The following is a 25,029-nucleotide window of genomic DNA, read 5'->3' on the forward strand; positions in this document are numbered from 1 at the left end:
TGCAAATGATTAGCGAGTGGAAGGCAGTGCAGACCGGGGTCTGTGCAGCCAGGCCACACACAGCCCTTCCACAGGGCCCCAAAGCTATTTACCTTCGGGTGTATTGGAAGTCTGAAGACATCTACATAACAGCCTCAACTGCCGAGCCTCTCTGCCACAGCCAGAGACATGGACCACTGTCACCTAGGCCCCAGGCAGGAATAGAGCACCAAGAAACAGTCCACATGACACTGAAGCATAGACAAGACAAAGTGCAGTTTTTAAAAGGAGGATTTATTTGACAAGTTTCACTTAGCGCAATACACCTAAAAGGAAATCACAATACAATGAAAGATTTAAATCAAGGCCTCAGAATTTCATACAAACACCAAGACCAAAATCCTAAAGTATTGGTATTGCGTCTCAAATTTTCCCCATTAACTTAAAAAAAGCTTCAACTTACGTGCCTTAGAAGTTATTAAATGAAACTAGAATTAACAAACATGCCAAATGTTTCACTTTTAATAGTAGACACAGCTCCTATACTGAGTTTTACAAAAAAGCATGTCTTTCAACATGCACCCAAAGTGTTCAATGTAATGTGACGTAAGAGCAACATTTAACATAATTCAACTGCTTTAACCTAAATACACTTACTGCTTAAGTACATCCTACAATAGAACTAACTTGAGAAAAGCTAAAAATTGTTTAACAGTTATACTCAACTTAGTTGTTACATCCTAGATGAATGTTTGTGTTCAAAAATACTGAACCTTAAGTCTTTAAAACAATCCTGATTTCCACTTAGAGTAAGCATAAATCACAAGCTGGTATTGTAAAACTGTTAAACTTAAGTTTTGTTTCTTTCTTTAAAAAATGTTGCCTAGGAGTCAGTGATGGGGCTGGTTACATTCCCCACCCACCACTCATACTGGACACACTAGACATCCCTCCCATTCCATTCACGCCCATAGATGCACGGCTTCCGCTACTGTAGTAGCTGCTGCTCACTGCTCCTTGGCTGCCTGCAGAGAGATCAATTTGACAAGTCAGGAGAAGGATCACATTACCAAGCAAGTAAAATAAAGCATTCCAGGAAAAAGTGGAAAAAAGTATACGAGTACAAATGGCTGCTGTCCAAGTGGCGAGAAGCATGTTTGGGAAAGGGGACACCCGACTCCAAACAAGTCTCAACCCCTTTTCTCTGCAGTACCAACTTGCCAGACTCTTGTGCTACCATTTAAGCGAAGCTTCAGGATCCACGTGGAAAATTAAGTTTAAAGGAAAACTAGTGTTTTTCAAAAATTGCAAAATTACTTCATGTTGTTTTTACAACTAAACAAGGCATTTAAAAAAAAAAAATTTACCATAAGCATTCACAATGTGTCCATCGAATGGCATGTATGAATAGGAGCACAGGGGCAGTCTCTTGCTTTTCCTATTCACGGTGGGCAGGAAGTGAGACAACAAAGTGGGACTTAAAGGCAACTCACTGTGCCCAAAATGGCAGCCTCCATGGAGTTAAGTCAGAGCCATTGACTGCTATAGAAATAGTGTTATCACAACATATCAGTATTTGCTATTGGGAATTTAAATTATATTTTTTGAGAAAATATTTACCTATGCAATGTTTGATTGAAAATCACTGGAGTTTTCCTGTAAAACTTGGTCTGCAAAAGGATTTTGTAGGGTAAGACTATAATACCAAAATCACCATTCTTTAGACCAATTGAAAAAATAATTAATAAATAAAACCAACCCTAGGTTAACTGACTAGTAAATACGGTCCTGAACCCAACCACCATTTTACTATTTTAAATTCTCCCTCCATCTAAAATGGATTTAACGCTAACCGAGACAGAAAAAGTGAACTATTTTAATGTTTTAATAAATGGAGGCAGATGTTTTCTGGCCCAACATTATTCCAAGTTGCAACAATAACTATTTTTAACTTATATAACATTTCCCCCACCCAATGATTGGTTCTGAAAATTAAGCTACTAAAAAGTTATTTTAGGATCAAAAGCATACATTTAATAACCCCCAATTTTACCAAAAGGAGCCTGCATATTCCCCCAACTAAAGAAACCTGCCTAAAACTTATTCTAAGTATATTTAAAAATATGCTTACCATATCCACTCATGCTGCTCTGGCCGCCATAGCCGCCTCCGTAACCTCCACTCAGCTGCTGGCTAGCCGGGCCCCCATAACTGGACTGGTTTGCTGTTAAGTTAAGAGAACATTAGAACCTTGTTCCCTATGTAATGTGGTACCTGGTGGTACCGGGCTTGTAATTCTAAATCTATGATTTTCCAGTCTTGACCTTAATTACTATTACTCTTTGCCTATTTTCTATGACGAGACTACCTTTCTATCCATTACTTAAGCTAGTCAAACATTTATATAACTGGCCAACAGTATACACCTCAGCAGGACTAAATCCACATGATTCCATAGAGGCATTTTTGAGAATTCCTTATGAAACTGCTTAACTGGATTTAGTGGGGCTGTTCCCCATAACGATATAAGGCTATGTCAAAACACAGGTATCACTGAACACCTCATTATACCCAACTAATTATATCCACAAATTTCAGTTATTTTGATCCTGTGCTTTTCATTTAAGTATTAATTTTAGATATATACTTTACAGACAATTCTACTACTTTCTACAGTGCCCTCCCCCATAAGTTTTTACAACTATTTAGTTATCTATTCTAAGCAGTTTTATGTTACTCAAAGATGTAAGCCAGACACAAAATTCAAATCAAAACTTCCTTTGCTTAACTTAATTATACTAAACTCATTAAATATAAATTAACTTAACTTATATAATCGACTTATATAGATATGTTTTGGTTTTTAAAAAAACTAACGATATTTACACAAGCCCATGCCTCCCATCATTTGGCTACCATAAGCACCACCGCTTGCTCCTGCTGTAGAATTCAAGAAGAGTTCTACATATCTGTGTTCTGAAATGAGAGAAAAGGTATACAAGGTTAGCTTAAAAAAAGGACACTAAAGTGATATTTACACAAACCCATGCCTCCTAGCATTTGGCTACCGTAAGCACCACCGCTTGCTCCTGCTGTAGAATTCAAGAAGAGTTCTACATATCTGTGTTCTGAAATGAGAAAAAAAAGTTTGAAAATGTTTGTTGGTGAAAGAAACAAGCACTAAGTTCTTAAACAAGTAGATCTGTGCACTTCAAATACATTTTGGTTAAAAAAACTTCTCTCAGGTGATTTACTTGAATCATGCAGCTTCCAAAAACTAGCCTCTTGTTTTAAACATTCACCTAAATTGCTTTTTAATTAAGGGTATACTTTAAGTCAATATTCTTATCAAATCCCTTTCAGTCACACTAATTTAAAAAACCCAAACTTTATTTTTAACAAGAGCTAACCTATTATCAGCGAACAAACTTCTCATACTTCCTTACTAGTCCTCCTTCCTCTCATGTTACTCACACAACCACCTGTAGAGTCCCCAAGATACTTAAATCACACTTACGCATATTTGCTTTGTCTTTCGACATAGCTGCCACAGCATCTTCATGAGTTGCAAACTCAACATCTGCTTCACCAGTTACTCTGCCATCAGGACCAATTTCAATATGTACTCTCACAGGGTTGAGCGGTGAGAAAAACTAAATGCAAGGTGTTTCAGAGAATCAAATCAACTTTCTAATGTTACAAAAACAAAATTTTAACATGCTGTTTCACTTAAGCAAAATAACCAAGTTTGTACTACTTTACTGATACAGCCGGCTTATAAATTCATCTTACACTTACATTATAAATGTCATTCTCAGTAGCTCTGTAAGGTAATCCCCGCATGTGTACACAGTGTCCTGTTGTGCTCTGGAAAGTAGAGCCACCATCCCCATATCTGTGGTCAGACATTCCTGAAAAACAATAATTGAGGTCTAGATGGACAAGAGTGTCAGTGTCCTTCAGTTGAGAAATTCAATTCTTACCTTACCTCTTCCAAATCTATCTGACCCAAATCCATAGCCATCATTATAGCCATTATAATCATCATAGCCTCCATAACCTGAAAGACAAAAAGTACAATCAATCAAATGAAAACACACAGAGCACCACCTCCTGAGGCCTGCATGTTCTCACGTACCTCCACCATAAGCACCACGCCTCATCCTTTCAAAGCCAGCTCCCCTGCCAATGCTGTTATACCCTCTGCCAGCCCCAGGTCTGTCATAGGGACCTGGCCGCTGCATGGCCATAAGCTTTCGTGGTGGATCATAGTGAGTTCTAACTTCAGCTCGACTGCTCTTAAAGATTTCGATATACCTAAAGCATTGTTCACGAGGAAAGGGGATAGGGAGAGAAAACATTAGTTCACGTCATACAGGTATATAGTTACACAAGAAAACAATGTAGTCATAGCCATGAAACTGACTAATATTTACAGCCAGATTTCTTATATTTGCATTAGGCAATGACCAGAAATTCACTCAATTGTATAAGACAATTTCATGTAAACTTTATAGAAAACTCACTCCTCTAAGGCAAAGAGCCCAACCTTAGGGGTAGAGGAGTACTGTAAATTGTTTTAGGAGGGAAGAATTCCACTCAACTTTCAACATTTCATGTCTTAAATCTTTTGGCATTATGTATAGCAAGTGGGCTAAAAAGCCAGCCTCCACCAACAGTCCAGCCCACACTACACATTTCCTTTCGCCAATAAATACCCCAGCCTATGCTTTTAGTAGGAATCAGCATAGGTAAGCGCATGCTTCAATGAAAAATAGTCACAAGCAAAGAGAATAAAACCTTGTGTGACAATTTCTTGAAAGCTATGCTTATTAATACATATGCAGAATATTTATACAGCAAGAAAAAGTTTGTTGCATTTCAACTTTAAAAACAAGATCAGAAAGTATCACATTTTCTTATGGTAATATTAATTTACTAGGTGGGTGTTATTACAGCTAAAGCCAGGTTTGCATTACATCTTTTTAAAGCCATAGTCTCTCAACTCCATTGAGTGGGATTAATTAGGATTCTTACAAAATTGCAAAGTAGACCAAATTTTAACTGAGGACAATTTTAAAACCTAAAATTTCACCTGAATACATTATGGGACTTTGACATAGGAAAAGTTTGAAAATTGTGGCCAAACATCAACTGGGACTAGGAAATAGATTAACTTCTTCCTTCTAAGCAGAGAGAATATGGATTTAATTGTTTACCATAAGAAAAGTGACAAATCCAACCAACCATCCATCCCCACCTGTGCCCTATTCTTTCCTTGTGTTTCTTTAGAGCCTTTTCAGCTATTTCCTGTGAAGCAAACTGCACGAAGGCCTCCCCCGTACTCCTCCCCTGGAAGTCCACCGGCAATGTTATCCCATTTGGCACGATTTCCAACCCTTCAACCCAAGGACAAATAACCCCAGTAGGGGGGCAATATTAACATCACAAGCCCAGAAATGATTCTTCTTATAGCTTTAAATAAACCAGAATTTTAACTTTAGGCGAACGGTATGCTTTCAACAAGAACTTTTTAAATATGCATTGCAGTAATATGAAGTTCCATTATTACTAAGTATAACTCAATTCTTAACACACCCCATGGCACAGTATATAAAAAAACAGTTGCTGGACACAGGATGCATTAAGAATTCTACAATTATGAACACTTAATCTATTGCAACTTAATGTTGAGAATTACACAAGAATTTAATAAAGTTTCAAGCATTAAATACAACAGTTTTACTAAATTCAAGACACACCTTTTACCTCATTTTATAGTTCAATGTTTTAAGTTAGTGGAACTTCAAGTACAAAAAAATTTACACATTTAAACATTGCATATACAAATTGAAACATTGCTTAAGTTAATATTCACAAACATACAATCTAAACTTTCAACAAACAACTGATCTACACAGCACAATCATGCACTCTTATGCTCTAACAGTAGTATGATTCACTTCTGGAAATTCCGTCTATGAAAAATCCTTTCCGTGGATACTTTCCCAAGCTTACAAAAAGGGCTTAAAGCACTTTCCTAGAAGATATGAAATTATGTTCATATTTAACGTTGACAGATAGCATTCAATTCTCACCAATTTAGACAAAACAATCAAAACAGACTTGATTTCAAAAATTCTGGCAAAATATAGGACTCGATACATATTTATATATAAGTCAGGATTTTAACACATACTACACTAAACCATGAAAGGATTTCTTGTTAATTCCAGTTTATCACATCATGAATAATCAAGTAATAGTATAAGATATATAATCTAACATTCTGCTAAAAACATGCAATTTTATCAGCTCTTCAGCATAAAAACATTCAAATACTTTAGGCCCAGAACAACTGCAAAACACTTTCTGTATTTCAGCTTCTAAGACTATACATTCAACCTACTCTTAGGCTAAGTTTATAATTCCCTGGCTAAACCAGTTGCTTCCATAAGTTTTTCTGCATAAAAAGAATTAAACCATTAGACAATTCTGCTCCCATGACCCAATGTGTCTTACACAGACACCTGCCATAAATTACAACCACCTATCTCATATACTAATCTAACGTTAAGGGATCTTACCTTTAACTTGAAGTACTCTTGCTGAACAGCATTGTGAGGAAAAGTTAAGCTATTGAGGAGAATCCTCAAAGATCTACTCTGAACTACAATACTAAATACAAACGAAGTTAGAATTTTAGAAGTACTTAATTTCCACCTTTAAGATGGGCTTAAATTATTTGAAGGTCTCCAGGAAGAAGAAAACATTAATTCACCTGCATAGACTCACAACCTATTTAAATATCTAAGCTACTCAACCTTAAGGTCTATTAAATCACGTTGCCAGAAGCTAGCCAGAACTCACTGCTCAGCAACAAACACGACTACATACCTGAGAAGAACTGAACAATTTCTTCCTTGCTACATCCAAAGGGGAGTCCTCTAAGCCGTACAAAGCCATCATTGGCCGTGTCAGGACTATTTGGACCAGTATGCTTCAACACCCAATCCATTTCAACGTTGTTTGACTTGAATACTGTAAGAGGTGCTTAGAATTAGTCAATTTTGGAAAGTTAGAAAACAAAGTTCAGACTTCCTGGGTCTTTAGATAATCTAGGAAGAGCTGCCACAAACTCCCTTAGATACCATTTCCATGCGGTCAAATACCTAAAATTCAGAAGGGTAAGATAGATCTCTATGTGTTTAATGTTTATTTACTGTTACTAGGGCAACATAAATCAAACCTTCAACATATCTGTGTCCCATAGTTTCTCTGTCTTTTTTCAGGGCCAATTTGACTTCATCTTCTGATTCAAGTTCAACAAAAGCCTCGCCACTCGGTCTGCCTTCTCTGGTGTAGATGAAACGAATACCTTGGGCCCCATTTTGAATTTTGCAGTCTGGAAAGAAAACAACCGTTAATATACAGAATTTTAAACTTAAAACCACCTCTGGGTGATATAGATGAAATGCGTATTCAAGCCCGCACTACATGCATATCATATACTCCTAGATGATATGCCTAGAACGACCTAGAAAGCCTAGGTGAAAGCCTAGAATGACCAAGATATTACCAACTCCTAGGTCTCTTTGCAGTAATTAAGCAGTTATCTTCCCCAGATCAAACTTTACTCCCTAGATGATATATTCCCAATCCTTCGATAAAACCCAACATTCAAAGCAGTTTCTTGAAGTTATCTCCAAGTTCTCACTACATGAATGTTAATGTCTCCTTTAACATTTGTAACTTCTCAGCAAATTAAGTCTGGACCTTGTTATTTTAAGGCACTTTATAAATATACTTAAGTTTCAAGTTTCAGTCTGGGACCTTTGATCATTTTTACCTTGCTAGCAGTAACACTAGAATTTTCTCCTTCAAATCCAAATCACAGGACCAATACTCACCTGAACAGGCATCAAAGTTACCAAGCTAAAATGCTCCAAGTTGCACAGCTGAAGCCAAACCCAGTCTTGCCCACTGCAAGGTGGCTTCCAGTGTACTTGGTTCTTGTTTTACAGGTCGTTTTCCGTTACCAATGCTAAATTCAGACAGTAAGTCAATACTACAAGTGTCCTTCCAAAACCTGTAGATTTCTTCCAAATTGTTATCAGTCTAATCTTACACTAATAATGAGAACAAGGACATTTTGGTAGAAATTACTCAAGAAACCTACATACTGGGGGGAAAAAGCTGTATGAGCAAGTAAACTTCCCTGGGCTTCAATGTCCTCAACTGTTAAAGTGAGCCAGCTCAAAAACTAGATGAATAACAACTCTTCAATTACCAAATCCTGTTAGGAAAATTGTCTGAAATTAAGAAATGATAGTTTAACTTTCCAAATCAGAATGCCTCTTTTCAAGGACATAACCAAAATTGGAAAGACGTTCTACGTTAAGATTTTGCAAAGTACTGCTATTATTTGCCGAGCTACTGGACAGTATTTTTAAGATTGAAGGGGAAATCCCATGTATCTTTCAAGACGTCCACAAAGGGCTAGCTAGCGCTCCGGGGAAGGGAAAGCCAACAAAAAATCCGCCAGAGGCCGCACTCCTCCAAGAGGGCCCCTAGGGCGGGGCTTTCGCAATTTCCATTGCGTAACAGCAGCGCCAGGGTGCGAGCAGCCCAGCGGGAACCGCTGCCGCGCCCCCCCCCGGCCCGCCCCCCGCCAGGGGGCGCCCAGGCCCTCCCCGCCCGCCCGCCCGCCCATACCAAGCCCGGGCCGCGAACTCCCGCCTCCGCTTCAAACTCACCAGAAAAAAACCGCTGCACTTCGTCGGCCGAGCAAGACCAAGGCAAGCCCCGGACCTTCACCACGAATCCCTCTCCGCCTTCGGTGCCCAACATCATTGTCTCTTAGTTGGTCCTGGCGTCGAGACAGACTGCAAAGCGGGGATGGGGTTCAAACCTGGGAAATCTTAAAAATTAAACTGCCCGTGAGGCTCCCCACGGGCCCACGGCACCTCTGTAAGAGCAGAGCCCGCGGGCACGTCAACCCTGACGACTCCAACACCCAATACCCCCTTGGCCAATGGGCGGGCCGCCAAAGCCGCCGTGGGCACCAGTTACCGCAGACCCAAGCCACAGGGGGTCCGGCCTGGCGCCAGCGTGGAAGCAAGGAAATGGCGGCCGCGCTTCCGCTCCGCCTCCTCCGACATCTCACACAATAGAGACGGCGCGGCCTGCAGGCCCCAACGGCCCTGCCACCGCTCGGCAAGCCATTCCTGGCTCCTAGCGGCAGCCCGCTCCTTGCCAAGGCCCCCCAGGATCTATAGAGGTCTGGGAGCAAGCAATCCTTGCAAAAACAGCACCCTGAGGGGCTGATGGGCGGAAAACATCGAGCAACAAACACTCACCTGAATATACGGCTTCAGCGTGGCTGAGAAAAAATGGCCAGCGGGCGCCTGCGCATCCTAAATAAGGCCCTTTGAACAAGCTCTGCGCAAGCGCAGCCAGGTGCCCGCACCGCCCCCTTGCGTCACACAGAGCTCAGACGCATGCGTACTCTTATGAGCTGGCCCACTTCCAGCCAGCAAGTTATTATGCGCAAGTGTTTGGGGCTCAGTCTCTCCCTCCTGCGTAAACCCTCCGGGTTTTTTTGCGCCTGCGTCTTGTCGCGATTATTGAACACCTAGCCTCCGCGGCTTATAATTCAGTTTCATGCGCATGCGTCTTACTTCAAACCGTTCTCTCGCCTAACCCGCCAGAGTGGGGGAGGGGAATGGCGGCAGTTAGTTCCCTCTAGGGACAGTAGGTAGTCCCGGGCTCTGTGTTGGGCTGAGGTAGCCGTCTTCCTACCCCTATCCCTTGTCTACCTGCGCTCCTGGCTGACCCGAAGGGACAGGCGCTCCCGCCTTCTGTCTCCTCTTTCTCCCCAGAGCCTGCCCGTGATCACTTGGGCCTCTCCTGGGGTCTGCGCACTCCGCGCGTCCGAAACCAGACCCGCGGCGCCTGGAGCACGTACAAGCGAGTGTACCTGCAGCCGACGGGCCTGGGGCCCCGGCCCGCGCGGGGTCCCGGTGCCCGCGTCTCAGGCCGGCACCCCGCTTTTGCCCTAACGAACTCGCACCCTGCGACCCCTGTTGCCCCGCCCTAGGGTCGGCGGCCCTGAACGCCGCCGGCGCTCTCACGAGGTGTGGCGGGATGCCGCGTCCAGCCGCGCCGCGTGAGCGCGGGGTGAGCCGCCGGTGCGCGCCGGACTCTGCTTTCCGGAGCAGGTTCCCGCTTAATGCTTCCAAGGCTATAGGTACGGTTATGACTGTTTCCCAGGTGGAGGCCAGGCCCTGAGTTCGGCGAGACTCCAGTGTCTCCCGTGTGCGCATATGGCACGAGTTAGTGATGTTTGTGATTTCCAGCAGCACTGCGGGAAACGGACGATGCCCGTAGCCTCCGAGACCTCCCCTTGTCTGATCCTGGCCACCCGCCCCACCCCAGGCTTGATGAACACAGACAATAAATTAATAATAAGGCAGTGTTGGACAGTGCCACAAGGGTACCACGGTTAGGGAAGGGAAGATGCTGGCCAAGGCTGTTCTCACCCATGCCATGGTCTGGAGGCCGAATCCAGTTTTGACAGGTTTGAGAAAACTGTAGAGAGGACCTCAATGCAATAAAAGGGGAGGGTGATCCAGGATAGGATCCCAGAGGTTGGCAGGGCCTAATCTTCAAAGGTCATTTAGGGGTGTTAACTAGGAAGGGGTGTTAACTCCAAGCATTGGCAGGTTTTCAGCGGAGTAATAGGAGCTGTTTGTAAGAAACACTGTGGTGGATGCAAATGGAACAAACAGATGAATGATGCCTGCCCTCAACTGCAAACGGAGCTAGAGGAATGGGAGGCATTTTGGCTGAAGTCACCAAAATTTGGTACTCCCAAGTGTTCCAGACAGGAGGTCTATCTCTGGGTGATTCAAAAGCAAGGAGAACACGTTTTGTTCTTGGATATTCTACAGGACATCACAAAGACACCTCCTAGGGATGTCTTAATAGGTCATAGCATTTGAGGGCTGTGGTCCTACTACCGACCTACGAACACTGGTTTCTGATTAGGTGAGGGGAAAACCCTGATCACCTCGGTAGTGCATTTAAAAAAAGAAATGTTTCTAACTTTTTAATAACATGGCCACACTTCTGAAATGTTTTTTTCCCTATAGTTTTCTGGGATTTTCTTCCAGAATAATAGTAAATGCATAATCATCATAGAAAAATTAGATCATTTCCTCAGGATAGATTTCTAGAAGTAAAAATATTCAATGAAAGGATCTGAGTGTTTTAAAGGATACTAATGATAAAATGGTATAGTATTTAGCAATCTTCTCTGGTATGTGAGTGTTCCATGTCCCCTTGTTTTGTTGGCACCGAAAATTTCCTTTCCTCTAAACTTGCTAATTGCATACTGAGAAAAAAACATGTCTCTAGTTTGTATCTGTTTGATTCCCAGTGAGGTGGAATAAATGTTACACGTTTATAGCCAATTCCCTTATATAAATTGTCAGTTTGACTTCTTCCTCCAGTTATCTTTTGATCTTTACTAAGGCTATTCATCTATGGCCATAGTTGTTGCAAACATTTTTCTGTTCACTTATCTTAATTATTGTCTTTTTTTTTTAATGTTTAGACATACTGAAGTTTTTTATTTTGATGAAGTCAAAGTCGTGGACACTTTCCTTTGAGTTTATTGGTCTTTAGAAAGCCCTTCCCCATCCAGAGATGACGTACATATTTATTCATTTATTTTTTTCATCAATTCTAAAACACATTTTTTTATAGTTTAACCTCTCTAAAATAGAGATGTATCCTTTTTTAAAAAAAGATTTTATTGAGGAAGAGGAACAGGACTTTATTGGGGAACAGTGTGTATTTCCAGGACTTTTTTTTTCTTCCCCAAGTTAAGTTGTTGTCCTTTCAATCTTAGTTGTGGAGCGCGCAGCTCAGCTCCAGGTCCAGTTGCCCTTGCTAGTTGCAGGGGGCGCAGACCACCATCCCTTGCGGGAGTCGAACCAGCAACCTTGTGGTTGAGAGCCTACTGGCCCATGTGGGAATAGAACCGGCAGCCTTCGGAGTTAGGAGCTCAGAGCTCCAATGGTGTGGGCCACCGGGCCGGCCCTAGAGATATATCTTAAAGATCAATGGCATGTCATAGTTTAATTGGCAGCATTCTTAGTAGTATGTAAAATAATGGTGTGTCTTAAAATTGATGACATCTTAGACTTGATGGAAACTGGTATATCCGATATTTTTCTGTAACTTTTATGATGACATACTGAAGCCATTAAAATTATGTTTTATAGATTTATAATACTGTGAAGAAATGTTTGTGATATAATGGAATGTGGGGAAACAGCAGAATACAAAATTAACAAGTAGTATGTCAACCATGTAAAATTATGTTAATGTTATATTAAAACACTATGGCACCAGCACAGAAAGAGAGTACTTAATGGGAACAAAATCTAGAAATAAGTCCAAAGTGTATCTGAGAATTGAGCATTCAATAAGGTGACATTTCATATCAGAATGGAAAGAATGTTCAATGTATGGTGTTAAAATCAATGACTAGCAATTTGGGAAAATGATAGCATTAGAGGTCTGTCTCACAGCATACATCAAAATAAACTCTAAATAGATTAGAAAGATTTCATTAGCGTTTAAAAGTGCTAAAGCTAAAGGTATTAAAATATGTGTATGTATTTATAAATGTTTGAGGTGAGGAAGACATTTCTAAGCATGAAATCAAAGACATAACCACAAAAGGAAAGACTGGTACATTTGACTACATAAAAATAATTTTTTAAATTCTGTATTGCAAATATATGGTGATGGAAGGAGAACTGACTGGGTGGTGAACACACAATGGGATTTATAGATGATGTAATACAGAATTGTACACCTGAGGCCGGCCCAGTGGCTCAGGCGGTTAGAGCTCCATGCTCCTAACTCCGAAGGCTGCCGGTTCGATTCCCACATGGGCCAGTGGGCTCTCAACCACAAGGTTGTCGGTTCAACTCCTCGAGTCCCGCAAGGGATGGTGGGCTCCGCCCCCTGCAACTAAGGTTGAACACAGCACCTTGAGCTGCACCCAGATGGCTCAGTTGGTTGGAGCGTGGGCTCTCAACCACAAGGTTGCCAGTTCAATTCCTCGACTCCCACAAGGGATGGTGGGCTGTGCCCCCTGCAACTAGAAATGGCAACTGGACCTGGAGCTGAGCTGTGCCCTCCACAACTAAGACTGAAAGAACAACAACTTGAAGCTGAACAGCACCTTCCACAACTGAGATTGAAAGGACAACAACTTGACTTGGAAAAAAGGCCTGGAAGTGCACACTGTTCCCCAATAAAGTCCTGTTCCCATTCACCAATAAAATCTTTAAAAAAAAAAAGAATTGTACACCTGAAATCTATGTAATTTTACTAACAATTGTCACCCCAATAAATTAAAAAAAATAATAATAATTCTGTATTAAATAAAGTGGGAGAATTGAAAGACAAACAAACAGAAAAAAATTGCAACACATATAAAACACAAAAGGGGTGTGTGTGGTGTGTGATATATATATAGACATAAGAAATGCTTACTCTGTCCCAGTGTATTACATACAGTATCTCATCTAATCCCCAAAACAACCCAATAGCACTTAGGTACTATAATTATCCCCATTTTACAAATAGGCACACTGTAGCTTAAAGAGAAATTTGCTCTGGTACACAGCTGATAAACAGTGGAACAGGGATTGATTCACTAGTCTGCTAGGACCTCCAGACCACCCTTCACCGTACAGCCTCTGAGGAATAGGAATTGCAAAAGAAGAAATGCAAATGATCAATATACATAAAAAGCATGTCTTGGTGGTAAAAAAGCCAAGTTAACGCAACACCTTTAGCCATTCATTTTCAAATTAATGACCATTTAAAAAAGTCATTACTAGAGATGGAAAGGATGCAGGGAGAGGCCATGCATGCACATTGAGGCCAGAATGTAAATTGATAACACTCTCTGGAGGGCTACTTGCAATATATATTCAAAGTCTTAAAGATACACATCCCTTTTGACCCATACATTCCACTTCCACTTTACATAGATTTAAACTGCAAAAATGTTTACCAACGCATGAAATAGGCACATTTTAGAAAACAAATGTCCAATGCTTTGAATAATTCTCACTTGGGGCAATATCACCCCCAGGGAGCAAAAATTGGTTCTTGAGTGGGGGAGAGGGTGTGAATACATCTTAGCTATTACAATGGTTTGTGGCTCTTCAAAGGGCACAGAACATAAAAAGATATACCATATATCTATGCTATTAAATTTTCATGTGGGAGAGAATTAGGGAAAATTTATCTAAAAAGGCTCTTTTTTCGATGGCGATCATGAAAAAAATTGAGAAAAACTGATCTCTATAACGGAATGCTCTGCAGTTATTAGAAATGGTGACAGTATATTTTTGACTGAAAGATGTTTACAATATTCCTTAAGTGCAAAAAAATCAATTATGAAACAATAACATAGTACAGCTCAGTTTTCGGAACTAGGTATAATTATGCATATGCATAGAATATATACAGAGGGTGCCAAAAAAATATATACACATTTTAAGAAAGAAAAAAAAACCGGTATTAAAATTACGCTGATGGTAACCACTTTGAACACCTCTTGTAATTGCAGAAGTCAAACGTGACTTGTATTCATCTTTTGTTATCCATATATATTGAGTATTACAATTTTAACTCAGTTTTTTTCTTTCTTAAAATGTGTGTACATTTTTTTGGCACCCTCTATGTGTATCTGGAAAAAATATAATCCAAAATGTTTATGTGGGTGGCTTAATCTATCTTTAAGTGGTGGGAGCATGGGTGATCTTTTTTCCTTCTATTCTAAGTATTTTCAATTGTTTTAATGCTAAACACTTATTACTTGTAAATAGCAAAACTTAACAATTCTCTGAGTGATAAGGATAAAGAACGTCACCATGTGTTTCCTCGCATCTTCCCAGCAGCATATTTTGAAGCTGGAGGCAGCAATGATAGACACGGTTGACCAGTGGTTAGAGTCCGGGATGGGGTCCTAAGCACCCCCAACCCCCACCCCCACTGCTCAGTCCCCAGCGACGTGGCCCGTGTCCTTCCAGCTGTGTGATTACGGTCTTCCTAATTAAGAAAGCTCTTCCCACGCCCCCTTAGGGCTCCTTAACCCTTTAAACCACTCAATGTGAATTCAGATACTTTGAGCCTTGGAAACAAAGGGACCACTGGCAGAGCGTTCTGGCCGAGTGGCTGGCGCTCGCAAAGGGACCACTGGCAGAGCGTGCAGGCCGAGGGGTGGGGCCTGCGGCTGGTAGCGACTTGGAAAGGGATCCTAACACGTCCTTTTCGATCCGCTCCGCCCAAGTCCTTCAGGCAGAGTGTGACAACCATTGGTTTTGAAGTCAGGTACTGGTCCTGGCTTCCCCAGGATTCAGCCGGGTCACTCATTGTGGTTGAATTTTTCAGCCATGCGTTCAATATATGTTGGTGGTTAATATCATTTAAAAAAACTTTTATTATGGTAAATATACATAACATGAAAGTTACCATTTTAACCATTTTTAAGTAAACAAATCCAGTGGTGTTAAGTACATTGACAATGTTGCAGATATCACCACTATCTTTCTCCAGAACTTTTCAATCTCCAAGCGAAAATCTCAACCCATTAAATATTAACTCCTCAGTCCCCCTCCCCTAGCACCTGGTAACTTCTATCTGTCTCTAGGAACTAGCCTGTTCTAGGTACCTGATATAAATGGGATTGTACAATATTTTAAATTTTGTGTATGATTTATTTAACACAATGTTTTCAAGGTCTATCCGTGTTGTAGCACATGTCAGAATTTCATTTTTAAAGCTGAATAATATTGTGTGGTTTGTATATGAGTATACCCCATGTGGGGACAGAGCCCCAGAAAGTAGTTTACAGGCTCTCGGCCTCACGTGAGGGGGTGCTGGCTCGGGTGGTGAATGGCCGTGGGCTGTGGCTGATTGGCCGTCGGCTGTGGCCGGTTAGCCAATTGGCCGCTGGTATAACTGCTGCTACGGAGGGCCGAGGAGAGCGGAAGAGGAGAGCCGAGAGAGAGGAACAGAGTCGAGAGAGTGGAGGAGAGTCGTCGGTCGGTCGGTTGGCAGAAAGGCGGACGGCAGGTCACGCGTCCGGTGAACCCAGCCTCCAGTGAGACCGTGGTGGTATGACTCCCCTACCTATGGCTCCGTGGGTGTTCCTTTTCGGCCTCACCATATCCTGCGTTCTTGTGTGGGGAGCGGGAGCAGAGACCCCGCAGGCCGCCCCGCCTGAAAGATGGCACGGCGAGAAGGCCTCCGCGCACGACAAATGGCGCAGCGAGCAGGGTCTCCCGCACGACACCCCATTTTGTTTATCCGTCTTTGATGGACATTTGGGTTGGTTCCACCTCTCAGCTATTGTGAATAATGCTGATATGAACTTTGGTGTACAAGTGTCTGTTTGACTCCCTGCTTTCCATTCTTTAGAGTAAATACCTGGGAGTGGAATTGCTGGTTCATATGGTAATTTTATGTTTAACTTTTGAAGAACCACCAAACTGTTTTCCACAGAGGCTGAACCATTTTACATTCCCATCAGCAAGGCATGAAGCTTCCAATTTCTTCACCTCCTTGCCGATACTTGTTAGTTTTGGTTTTGTTCTTTTTCATAGTGGCCACTTTAATGAGTGTGAAATGGTACCTCACTGTGGTTTTGACTTCCATTGCCCTAATGATTAGTGATGGTGACCACTTTTTCATGTGCTTATGGGCCATTTGTATATATTCTTTGGAGAAATGTCCGGTCGAGTCCTTTGTCCATTTTTGAATTGGGTTGTATGTTGTTTTTTTGTTGTTGAGTTACAGGAGTTCTCTTTATAGTCTGGATACTAATCTCTTTTCAGATATGTGATTTGCAAATGTTTTTTTCTCATCCTGTGGGTTGTTCTTTACATTTTTGAGTCTTTGTAATTTCATTCTCCTTTTCGAAGCTTCCTTGACCCACTGCTTACTAGCTTCCCACATATGCATTCATTTCATATGTTCACTCACCCAACAAATGTTCCAGTGCATTCTGTGTGCCATGCTCTGGACTGAGCACTGGAGGCACGATCAATTGCTGCCCTGAAGGAGCTTGCAATCTAGTGGGGGAGGTGAACAAAAAACGAAAAATTAAACAATTCATTCCACGACTACAGATTTTGGCAGGATAGCAACAGACCCTAATTTGATTTGGGAGTTGGAGAAAGTGTCTGAAAAGGTGGTGTTTAGACTGAGATTTGACAGGTAATAGGGCCTGGTTAGGGCAGAGGGAACTCGACTTTGAGGCTGGAGGGTGGAGGGCAGGAATGGAGCCCGGAGGCTGGAAGGGTGGGAGAGGTTAGTTCTACTTACAGTGGGAAACCACTGAAGGCTCAGGCAGCACAGTGACATGATCCAATTTACACCTTTCGCAGATTATTCTCTCTGCTGTACTGCTGAGAACAGTTTGATAAGGGGACCTCCTTCCTCCACACGTTGCACCCCACATTCACCACATCCTGCCTGATACCCACAGGCACCTCTCTGGCCCAAGCCCCATCATCCCTGTGTCACCTGATGAGCACGATGCATCTCGCTGGCTATACTCCTGTCCCTTGCCTGCTCACTCTCACCACCGTCAGAATGATTTTTTTTCCCTGCTAACAGCTTTACTGAGATATAATTCACACACCACACAATTCTTTTTAAGATATTCACATAGTTGTGCAACCATCACCACATTCTAAGTTTAGAACATTTTCATCACCCCAAAAAGAACCCCCTCATCCATTATCACTTCAGAATGATCTTTCAAAACTGCCAATTAGAGCATGTAATTACCCTGCTTTAAATGCTCCAGTGCCTCTTACTGCACTTTAAATTAAGTCATTTCTTTGCCATAAACTACAGGGTTCTGCATGGTGTGACTCCTTCAAACTGTGCCGTCTTCTTCTCCTTACATCTCCACCCTCTTATCTACGCTCTAGCCACACTGACCTCCTTTCTGCTATTTTCCACCCACTGGCCTTTGCAAATGGGGTTTCCTCTGCCTGGAGCACTTTCCCCCAAGTGCTGATTCACTAGCTCCTTCTTCAGGTCTCTGTCTATCAGATTCCTCTATTCATTTCCTTCCTAGTGTTTCTACACTCTGTAATTGTCTTGTTTATTTATGAGCTTACTCTTATTTTTTAGTTACAGTTGACATAGAATATTATATTCATTTCAGGTGTACAACATAGTGGTTAGACATTTATATAATTTACAAAGCGATCTCCCTGATCAGGCTAGTCCCCACCCGGCACCATACAGACCATAGTTATTACAATATTATTGGCTATATTCCCTATGGTGTGTGATGCCTGATGTTAGAATCCCTGAGGGCCTCTTTTCAAAGGTGAGCCCCTTTACTCATCCCTAAGGTTTTCAATATCGTTTATCCAGGAATATCCAGATTTATATACCCAGCCTAGATTACTCTTTTTAGCTGTAAACTCATAAAACTCCAGCTGCTTATATGACATCTCCACTTGGATATCTTGGGGGCATCTCAAATTTAATGTGTTCAAAATGGATCCCCGTGACTGTTTTTATTTTTATTTATTTTTATTTATTTGTTTTTAAACTTTCATTTATTTTAAGTGTGTTTTTCCAGGACCCATCAGCTGCAAGTCAAGTAGTTGTTTCAATCTAGTTGTGGAGGGTACAGCTCACACCGGCCCATGCGGGGATCAAACTGGCAACCCTGGTGTTACAAGCATCATACTCTAACCAACTGAGCGAACCGGCCACCACCACCCCCATGACTGTTTTTACAACAGACAATTTGTATTTCTGAATCCCTTCTTCTTCTTCACCCATCCGCTCTATGGGCTTATTCTTCATTGCCTGTGCCCCACACAAGACGTCAGTTATATTGCTAGTACCAGACAGAGTGCCGGGCATGTAGTTGGCATCAACAAGAAGTACTGGATGAGAGGAGGACTAACAAAAGGAGGGAGAGGACATGTGAAGGTCAGCACTTGGAGTGAATGAAGGACCATTTGCTAAGATGGGGAGAGCTGGAGGCAGGTAGGAAGGAGAGGACATGCCAGGAGATCCATTTTGAACACATTAAATTTGAGATGCCCCCAAGATATCCAAGTGGAGATGTCATATAAGCAGCTGGAGTTTTACGAGTTTACAGCTAAAAAGAGTAATCTAGGCTGGGTATATAAATCTGGATGTTCCTGGATAGACGATATTGAAAACCTTAGGGATGAGTAAAGGGGCTCACCTTTGAAAAGAGGCCCTCAGGGATTCTAACATCAGGCATCACACATGTTATAGATTGGGAGGTTGTGTCAATGAAAGAATGAATGAACGAATAGGAGAAAACAGCAAAGGAGGCTGAACAGGGGTAGCCAGAGACACAGTAAAGCCTGGAAAGCGTTAGGGTGACATAGGAAACAAAAGGACAGGGTTTCAGGTGAAAGTCTGGTCAGCAGCAGCAAATTCTGGCGAGAGGACTCAGAAAATCAAGAGGAGTTGCGGCCCTGGAATTTGGCAAGGTGGAGGTCTGGGTGCCTTTAGCAAGAGCAGAAGGGGCGATGGCAGACTGGAGAGCAGAGGAGATTGAGGGGAGACAAATGCAACATCCATCGACACACCCTTCTCAGAACGTGATATAACAAATTCGTGTCGGTTTAAGCCACTAAGTTTGTGCTAATTTGTTATAGCAGCAACAGGAAATGAATACGGATTTACTCTAAGAAATAAAGAGGATGGTTCATTTTCTCACAAATTAAGAAGAAAAATCACATGATTATATCCATGGATACTCAAAAGGCACTCGATAGAATTCTCTGTCTATTCCTAATGAAATCATAACCAAAACAGGAATAGAAGGAAAATACTTAAATATGATAAACATTATTTACTAAAACCAAAAGTATAATGGAAATACCGAAGTTGTATCCACTAAAACGAGGATCAAGACATGGGTCCCCACTTCTGTTTAAGATCTTATTGGACCAGGCGGCCGGATGGCTCAGTTGGTTAGAGCGCAAGCTCTCAACAACAAGGTTGCCGGTTCAATTCCCGCATGGGATGCTGGGCTGCGTCCCTCAACTAAAGATTGAAAACAGCGACTGGACTTGAAGCTGAGCTGCGCCCTCCACAACTAGATTGAAAGACAATGACTTGGAGCTGATGGGCCCTGGAGAAACACACTGTTCCCCAATAATAATAATTTTTAAAAAATGAAAGAAAAAAAATTTTTAGAAAAGATCCTATTGGATCATCTAGTAGACAGTGCAGTTAGAATAGATTTAAGTGATACAATGGGAAGAACAAAAGTTTGAGTAGACGAATGGTGATGGAGTGGGGTTGGCCAAGAAATAGACAATCAGAATTCAGAAATAGCTGCAGATGTATATAGGGAATTAATTAATATTATATATGGCTCAGATGGCATTTCTGTTGAGTGGAAAAGAGATGATTTATTTGATGGATGGTGCTGGCATGATTGGCTATGTTTATAGGGAAAAAAACTAAAACTGGACTCTAACCCAGTGGTTCTCGATTAGGGGGGATTTGTCTTCAGAAGACAGTTGGAAATGTCTGGTGACATTTTAGTTGTCACAACTGGAGGGTGCTATTGCCATCTAGTGGGTAGCGGCCAGAGATGTTGCTACAGTACAGTACACCCTACAGTACACAGGCCAGTCAGTTCCCACAACAAAAACTTACCTGGCTCCAAATGTCAGTAGTGCTGTGGTGGAGAAACCCTGCTCTAACATAACACAAAAACTGAAATAGGGCCGGCCGAGTGGCTCAGGCGATTGGGGCTCCATGCTCCTGCCTCTGAAGGCTGCTGGTTCGATTCCCACATGGGCCAGTGGGCTCTCAACCACAAGGTTGCCAGTTCAACTCCTCGAGTCCCGCAAGGGATGGTGGGCTCTGACCCTTGCAACTAAGATTGAACATGGCACCTTGAGCTGAGCTGCCTCCTGGATGGCTCAGTTGGTTGGAGCGCATCCTCTCAACCACAAGGTTGCAAGTTCGAGTCCTCGATTCCTGCAAGGGATGGTGGGCTGCGCCCCCTGCAACTAGCAACAGCAACTGGACCTGGAGCTGAGTTGAGAGCTAAGACTGAAAGGACAACAACTTGAAGCCGAATGGCACGCTCCACAACTAAGATTGAAAGGACAACAACTTGACTTGGAAAAAAGTCCTAGAAGTACACACTGTTCCCCAATAAAGTCCTGTTCCCTTTCCCCAATAAAATCTTAAAAAAAAAAAAAAAAATCTGAAATGCCGGGTGGGCCCAGTGGCACAGGTGGTTGGAGCACCCAGTACCTAAAGCCAAGGCCGTGGGTTCGATTCCCACATGGGCCAGTGAGCTGCGTGCTCTACAGCTAAGATTTTGAACAACATCTCTCCCTGGAGCTGGGCTGCTGTGAGTGGCATGAGCTTTTATGAGCAGCCGAGGGACCACCAGGGACAGACTGCTTCAGCTGGGGGGAGCACAAGGCTCATAATACCAGCATGAACCAGGGAGGTGTGTCCTACACAACTAGACTGAGAAACAACAGCTTGAACCGGATTGGGGGAGGGGGATGGGAGAGGCAGAAGAAGGGGGGGGAAAACAACCTGAAATATCTTTCTTCTTTTTTTTTCTTTTTTTAAAATTTTATTTTATTGGGGAGGGGGAACAGGAGTTTATTGGGGAACAGTGTGTACTTCCAGGACTTTTTTCCAAGTCAAGTTGTTGTCCCTTCAATCTTAGTTGTGGAGGGTGCCATTCAGCTTCAAGTTATTGTCCTTTCAGTCTTAGTTGTGGAGGGCGCAGCTCAGCTCCAGGTCCAGTTGCCGTTGCTACTTGCAGGGGGCGCAACCCACCATCCCTTGCAGGAGTCTAACCTTGTGGTTGAGAGGATGCGCTCCAACCAACTGAGCCATCCAGGAGGCAGCTCAGCTCAAGGTGCCATGTTCAATCTTAGTTGCAAGGGGGGAGCCCACCATCCCTTGTGGGACTCGAGGAATTGAACTGGCAACCTTGTGGTTGAGAGCCCGCGCTCCAACCAACTGAGCCATCTGGGAGGCAGCTCAGCTCAAGGTGCCATGTTCAATCTTAGTTGCAAGGGGGGGAGCCCACCATCCGTTATGGGAGTCAAGGAGTTGAACCGGCAACCTTGTGGTTGAGAGCCCACTGGCCCATGTGGGAATCGAACCGGCAGCCTTCGGAGTTAGGAGAACGGAGCTCAACTGCCTGAGCCACCGGGCCGGCCCCCAAAATACCTTTCTAATGTGTTAAATGTTTCATAATAAATAATAGCTATAAAAGAAATTGAGATACTAGGAGAAAAAAACAAAAGAATATTTACATAACTTTGGGGTGGAAAAAAAGTCTCCCTAAATAAGTCTGGAAACCAAGAAGCTAACACACACACACACACACACACACACACACACACACACACAAGGTATGACAATTAAGTTTGTGAACTCATCCTAGAAAAAGTGCTACATACCTCATTGCTGAATATCAGTACGGTCACCTTCAAAATGCTCCCCTTGGAAAACTATGCACCAACGCTAATGCCTAGTCCACCCTTCAAAGCAATTTTGGAACTCTTTTTCTGGAATGGCCATTAGAGCTGTCACTGTATTACCCACTTGTTGTCCTGAATGTCATCAAAATGTCTTCCTTTCAATATTTCCTTCATCTTCAGGTCAAGAAAGAAGGCATTGGGAGCCAGATCAGGTGAATAGGGAGGGTGTTCCAATACAATTATTTGTTTACTGGCCAAAACCTCCTTCAGAGACAGTGCCCTGTGAGATGGTGCATTGTTGTGATGCAAGAGCTCCTTCGGGACTATTTTTGCACACACCTTTCTCATGCCAAGATTTTCAGTTAAGATTTTCCTGTTTCTCTATTGATGTTCACTTGGTTTGCTATGCTTCTCACAGTCAGCCAGTGATTTTGACGCACAATTCAACAAATTTTTGCAATGTTTTTGTCAGTTCTGCTGGTTACTGGTCGCCCTGACCTCTCTTCACCAGTGACACATTCTCTCCCCTCAGAAAAACGTTTAATCCATTTGTATACTGCCGTTTTCTTCATGGCATTATCCCTATAAACTTGGACTAACATGTCCCTAATTTCACTTCCACTCTTGCCAAGTTTAACAAGAAATTTAATATTTTTTGATTGCTCTAATTCAAGTTCAGAGCTCTCGCGACAACACACAAAACCACACAACAATAATGAACATCACTCAGCAAGACACTGTCACACGACGACATGAACACAGCTGTGAGACACTGATATACCAAGGTTATGAAACCTTACCCAGCTGTTTGTACAGTGCTGCCAACGTAAGCGCACAGTGGCAAGTTTGCGAACTTAATTGTCAGACCTTGTGTGTGTGTGTGACTACACACAAATTTTACATTTTTTTAGAAAAAGATATATCAAGAAAATATATAAGTAAATGATAGGTTAAGAAAATATTTATAAATACATGAAAGACAAAGAGTCAAAGTCTTAATATATGCAATGGTACCTACAGTATTTAACAGACCAATAAGAAAACGAGATGAGCAAATGGCCTAAAACTTATGAATAGTGATTCAACCTCACAAGTAGTGAGAGAAATGCAAGTTAAAGTAGTAGTAGTATTGGCAAAGATTAAAGAACGATTTGTATCCATAGTCCCTTACCCACAATCTAAAATTCATAAAGTTCTAACAACCAGAAAGCTGTCTGGACTTAGTTAAGTTTAAGGTCAATTCATTTAGCAGCAAGACTTACCCTGAGCTCACCTGGGCTCTCTGCAGTCTCGACTCACCTTGTGTGGTGAGAGTATTCTTTCTATTCTGTTGCAGAACCATTAGTGAATGTGTTTGATTAGGAGATGCTGCCTCAGAGCCCACTGGGGGTGTCATATTATTTCCTAAAATCCAGGAAATTCGGCATTCTGAAATATATGTAATGATTTTTATTACAAGCTTATAGATCTGTAATCTCCAGGGCTGGCAAAAATACAGAGTGAGAGAAGCATGCATTAGCCAATTTTCAAAAATTAAAACAGCCTTGCATCCCTGAAATAATTCCTACTCAGTTGTCATGTATTATCTTTTTATATAATGTTGGATTTGATTTGTTAATATTTTATCAGGACATTTAAGTCTATATTCACAAGGGCTATTGGTCTGCAGTTTTCTTTTTCCAATGACTTCGCCAGGTTTCTGTCCTAAGTGATGCTGGCCTCAGAAAAGTAACTGAGCCATCAGTGTTCCCCACCCCTGTTTTCTGCAAGTGTTCATGTGTAATTGTTGTTTATTTCTGCTTGATAAAATTGACCAGTGAAACCATCTGGACCTTTTTCTTTCTGGGAAGGTTTGGATAACTAATTCAATTCTTTACTTGTGTTTCTTTTTAGCAACAAGCACCATGGTAAATAGCCACACTTCTAGTCTTCGTGGTCATGTGCTGAGCCACAGCCAACCAAGGCCAAGATGGCTCTGCTGTGACTGGCTTTATCCCTGATCCAAGACAAGGGACACCAGTGAGGATGAAACCCACTCACAGTTCTATTGGCAAAGAAGCAGGGAATGAGGTTATGCTGGCAACCCAGTGTCTATTACCCAAAAGACTAAATTAGGGCCGGCCCGGTGGCTCAGGTGGTTGGAATGTCATGCTCCTAACACCGAGGTCGCCGGTTCCATTCCCACATGGGCCAGTGAGCTGTACCCTCTACAGCTAAGATTGTGAACAATGGCTCTCCCTGGAGCTGGTCTGCTGTGAGCAGCTGGAGGTTGGTGTGGGCTGCCGTGTGCTGCTGAGTGCTGCCGCAGGTACCATGTGCCACCATGTGCAGCTGGTGACCAGCGTGAGTGGCCAGCAGCCAGCGTGTGCTGCCGTGGACTGCCATGTGCTGCCATGAGCAGCCAGTGGCCAGCGTGAGCTACTGGCAGCCGCTGAGAGCTGCCGTGAGCTGCTGTGGGCCACTGACCAAC

The 25,029-nt window shown here is 42.4% G+C and overlaps 1 protein-coding gene across 10 annotated transcripts; it reads right to left on the reverse strand.

The window, feature by feature from the left end:
• Window positions 1-252: 252 nt before the first annotated feature.
• Window positions 253-10,242, reverse strand: HNRNPH1 (heterogeneous nuclear ribonucleoprotein H1). Of its 10 annotated transcripts, none has more exons than XM_074313329.1 (14): window positions 9,959-10,242; window positions 8,736-8,864; window positions 7,229-7,384; window positions 6,877-7,020; window positions 5,240-5,378; window positions 4,118-4,296; window positions 3,968-4,039; window positions 3,778-3,911; window positions 3,497-3,632; window positions 3,048-3,107; window positions 2,866-2,955; window positions 2,111-2,203; window positions 1,600-1,649; window positions 253-1,004 (listed from the first exon to the last, which is right to left on the reverse strand). In XM_074313329.1, exons 2-13 carry the CDS (start codon window positions 8,830-8,832, stop codon window positions 1,600-1,602), a joined length of 1,350 nt encoding a protein of 449 aa, XP_074169430.1. In that variant the 5' UTR covers window positions 8,833-8,864; window positions 9,959-10,242; the 3' UTR covers window positions 253-1,004. The 10 variants fall into 10 exon arrangements, 9 of the variants coding, with proteins under 9 accessions (XP_074169430.1, XP_074169432.1, XP_019572518.1 ...); XM_074313331.1 differs by lacking the exon at window positions 9,959-10,242 and adding an exon at window positions 9,339-9,478 and having other exon boundaries at window positions 2,896-2,955; XM_019716959.2 differs by lacking the exon at window positions 9,959-10,242 and adding an exon at window positions 9,339-9,478.
• Between the last annotated feature and the right edge of the window lie 14,787 nt (window positions 10,243-25,029).

This window comes from Rhinolophus sinicus, chromosome 5, assembly GCF_057876585.1.
Source record: "Rhinolophus sinicus isolate RSI-liver-muscle chromosome 5, RSI-T2T, whole genome shotgun sequence".
Lineage (NCBI taxonomy): Eukaryota > Metazoa > Chordata > Mammalia > Chiroptera > Rhinolophidae > Rhinolophus > Rhinolophus sinicus.